Below are 3,995 nucleotides of genomic sequence, written 5' to 3'. Positions count from 1 at the left end.
TAGGCTTCCTGTCTGCCTGTCTTTTTACAGGTTGATGTAAGACACAGCTCTAATTACACCAGTTAATATTTGCTAGATGACTTCAGACTTTAGACTTACATTTTACAGGTACCATAAAAACCCTAAAAAAATATCTGATACAAAATTTAGATAACAAACAAAAAACATCCTAAAGCCTTCTGTTGATTCTACTTGACTGGTAAAAAAGAAAAGAAAAAGATAAATACTGCACACATCTTTTGCATGGATGAAGAAGTTGCTTGAAGCATAATAGTAAAAGAAAGAACAAAGAACACATGATAAATCAATTCAGAATGACAAGGTCAAAAAAGAGGAAGTGATCACAGCAGGTCTATTTGCTGCTGGCTGCCACGTGATTCAGGGTGGTACCAGTCTGCCCTTTGGTTTCTACGCAGCACCTAAAGGGACATGGGAAAAAGATAAAAAATTAAACGTATTGGGTGCACATGCAAAAGTTTCAGGTGTGCATGTGAAAGCTTCGCGTGAGCACGGTAGCGGAATCAAATTGCGTCGTAAGCTCAGCAAGGCCGTCAGTTTATTTTGAAAAATGCTAGGGACAATAATGCTGGAGTGTGTTTTGAGGGGTGTTTGTTTTGATTTTGTTAACACTGCTAGAGGTGACCCCGAATAGTTGTTGAATTTCTTTGTTTTGTAATAATTCACGAAACAGGCCTATAGCTTATTTTGATACAAATATCTGTCCATGAGGAGGTCCCGGTACTGCCTATTCGGTCATAGGTTTATTTGACCAACGTTTTTTATTCATACGTCATTCGGTTAATGTTAAGTTAATTTGGTGGTGGGGACAAAATTGTTCATGACAAAAAGTGGTGGGGACAGCGTCCCCAGCGTATCTGACGCAGCTGTACTTGAATGAAATTAACAACACAATCAAAAGAGGTGTATCCCTTGCGCCGAAACAGACTACATGACTTCAAAATTGGTTTTAAATGTCTTTCAGACACAACATAACGATGATGACTTGCAAGCAAAGCAGCAATGTCCTTATAATGAAGCCCCAGGTCAAAATGCAAACAAACTCCTGTACTGTCATTTTGGAAGATATCATCTTGTATATTAGTTTGGATAGAAATCCTGTGATTGAGCTCTTACATAAATGACTTACAAGATGGTTGGATTTCAGAAAAAGAAATATATGTCTGCAGGAGTAAACTGCTGGTTCCTGATCAGAATCAGTATATGGCTGGTGAACTGTGATTCTGTTACACTGACATACTGAACTTACTATTTGTAACTGATGTACAGTTGTGCCTCCAACTTAACCTCATAGAGCGGCCTCTCTAAGTTGATCTAGACGAAACTCTGTCACCATTTTCTTCATGTCACGGTACGGCTTCAGATCAGTCCTTCTGAGCAGAGTCCCTGGGCCTGCCACTGGGTCATATCTGTGTCTGTAAAACACAGCTCAGTCACTGGAAATACATGGGGATAGCACATTTGAACCTTCATTTTCAATTCACAAAGACAATGATGACCATTGATTGTCATATTAACACATGTGTAACATGCATAAGCTGCTACATCATCACTGTGGTCCACAGTGAAATACAAAGATGGAAAAAAAAATTCAACATTATCAAATTTAGTTTCTCAGAGGGTTCTGTTCTTTTTTCATTTTCACATTCACATTCACATTTCATTTTATTATCTGTTCCAATCCTAGGATTGTGTACACCATAAACTTAGTTTTACTCCAATTTACAGATAAATCAAACCATTTTTTGAGTTTTACCATCTCATTTTCTATGCTGTCTGCTAACATTTTAAATAACCTCCCGAAATAAGAAAGCTTGTATCATCTGCAAATAGAATAAACTGCAATATCTTTGATACTTTGTTCCATGAGAGCAATGAAACAGTAAATTAAATAGTAAACAGAATAATAAATCAACATACTTTTTGAGGTGTTTCTCAATGGCCTTTCTTTCATACACAGCTCCATGTCTTGTTCTCACGGGATCAACAAACATCTTCTTGGTGAGTGGGCAGATGAGATGACTGGGTACAAACTGAGGCTTCACTGGCTTCACCAGATTCTTTCACAAATAGAGAATTAAGTATTAATTATTATGTCACACTTCATGAAATGTGGAGAATCTGATACATTTTAAACACATTGTTAATATGTTTTAGAGCATTGTGTATAATACTGATCCACAATTTGAGTCCAGCAAGGGACATTTGTAACATTTTTCTCCATCAAATCGTCATTTTAACCTAGCATTTCATTACAAGAGAGTAACTGATTTAATATATTTTAATCATCACTTTGTATCTCATTGTTGTGGACTAATATATAGTAATTATGAGATAGTTGATTTTCATAGTGGAACTAAAGGTCTTTAAAGGTGTACAGAAAAGAAAATTGAATTTGATTCCACTGTGGGTCCTAACATTAGTGTAATAACTCATCTATCAGATGATGGAGCCCAAACTTTGTGCAAAATTCTATTTTCGAGTAAATCCGGGATGAAAGTGTGGTATTTTTTTTTCGCATTGGATAATGCAGGCACACGGATTATACGTCACGCTGCTCACGATTCATCAGCCACTGATATTGGATCCGTCATCTGTCAATCAAACGTCTGAGACACACACACACACCGAGCTCGGTCTCACCCCAACATTGAATATCCCGCCCGCTCGATAACGACCAATCAAATTTGTTTTCCTTACTCGGGTAAACTTGTGCGGCAACTCGTGGAAACTCGTAGAAGGAGGCGACAAACAGGACAAACGGCCATTTCTGAACACCTTTAAATAGAATCTTTGAGTTTTAGTTATCTATAACCATTGTTTATATTATTCGTTGTCAACTTCTTTACATTTACATCAATATACCATAATTCATCACCTTCTCCAAATCAGCCAGCGACTGGCCAGCAGTTTCCTCAGTGTGTTTTTTGGCCTCTTGTTCATACACCTCGTGTCTGGTCAGGAATTCCTCAGCCAGAATGCTTCCACAAAAAAGGGACATTTTACTCAAATTCTTCAACATGCCAATGCGTTGTTTGCATATTTATGTTTGTAAAATTCCTAAATACACTATATTAATGAATTAACATTGCATTGGTGCCCTCAAATGTCGTGGGTGCACCATGGGTGTGTGTGGGCTGTCTCACCTGTCCAGTGGATCTTGAGGCTCAGGGACAATCAGCAGTCCATACACAGCATCCAGGATATCCCTCATGGTGATCTGGGCATTGTAGTTCCGGTCAAATATGTTGTGGCAGATCCGCCCCACACTGTTAATATTGCAGTGGTAGATCTTTCTTTGTGTTAAAGAAGTGATCCAGTTCAACCAGTGTATACATTTTTTAGAAATGTGTTAGAAATTGTCACTGTGTACACAGTGCACATGGAGACACTAATAATTTTGTACTTAAAGCAGAAGTAAGCGATCCGGTCGTTTTGGCTAATGCTGCGTTCCAGGCAGGCTTTTGAAACCGTAAATTACAGCTTCAAGTCACGACTTACGACTTTGTAGCGTTCCAGGCAACCCACTCGTGTTTTTCCGACCTGTTTTACCTGTGAAAGTCACTATAACGGCCACTCGTAACTTCCGACCTGTGAACTCGTACCAGATTGAACTGGTACGACTTCACAGGTCGGAAAAACACGAGTTACGGGTTGCCTTGAACGCACCATAATGTCCTTGTCAGCCGATGGAGTTAGCAGCCCCCACCCTCGTCATGGATCTATTGGTCCTCGTCCCTACGTCACCACATTCAGGCGCATCCCTTGGCTGCACACACAGCCCTTCATGCCGTTCTCTCTCCTCATTGGATAAAACTTGTAGGATACGAGAAAAGTTTTCTCCTCGGCTCAGAGCAGAGCAGAGTGACTGAGAGACACGTGTTTCGGTCCAAACACTCTATGTAAGTGATTGCTGTCGGAAGATATAACTATTTAAGACTTATATTAACACAAAAATATAGCTTACTTCTGCTTTA

General features: G+C 39.2%; 1 protein-coding gene across 1 annotated transcript in view; it reads right to left on the bottom strand.

Moving 5' to 3' along the window:
• Positions 1–949: 949 nt before the first annotated feature.
• LOC146979177 (uncharacterized) overlaps positions 950–3,995 on the bottom strand; it is a 13,769-nt gene continuing 10,723 nt past the window's right edge. The window contains exons 21-24 of the mRNA XM_085792327.1: positions 3,165–3,310; positions 2,897–2,999; positions 1,939–2,078; positions 950–1,433 (exon numbers count right to left, since the gene is read on the bottom strand). Coding sequence (XP_085648453.1) covers positions 1,307–1,433; positions 1,939–2,078; positions 2,897–2,999; positions 3,165–3,310 — 516 coding nt within the window. The 3' untranslated portion in view covers positions 950–1,306. The remainder of the gene's footprint in view (positions 1,434–1,938; positions 2,079–2,896; positions 3,000–3,164; positions 3,311–3,995) is intronic.

The sequence above is a fragment of the Trachurus japonicus genome, chromosome 11 (assembly GCF_045865225.1).
Source record: "Trachurus japonicus isolate A0001 chromosome 11, Traja_1.0".
NCBI classification, from domain to species: domain Eukaryota; kingdom Metazoa; phylum Chordata; class Actinopteri; order Carangiformes; family Carangidae; genus Trachurus; species Trachurus japonicus.
Note: the sequence above shows the minus strand (reverse complement) of the source record. Positions and strands in the feature narration are given on the sequence as shown.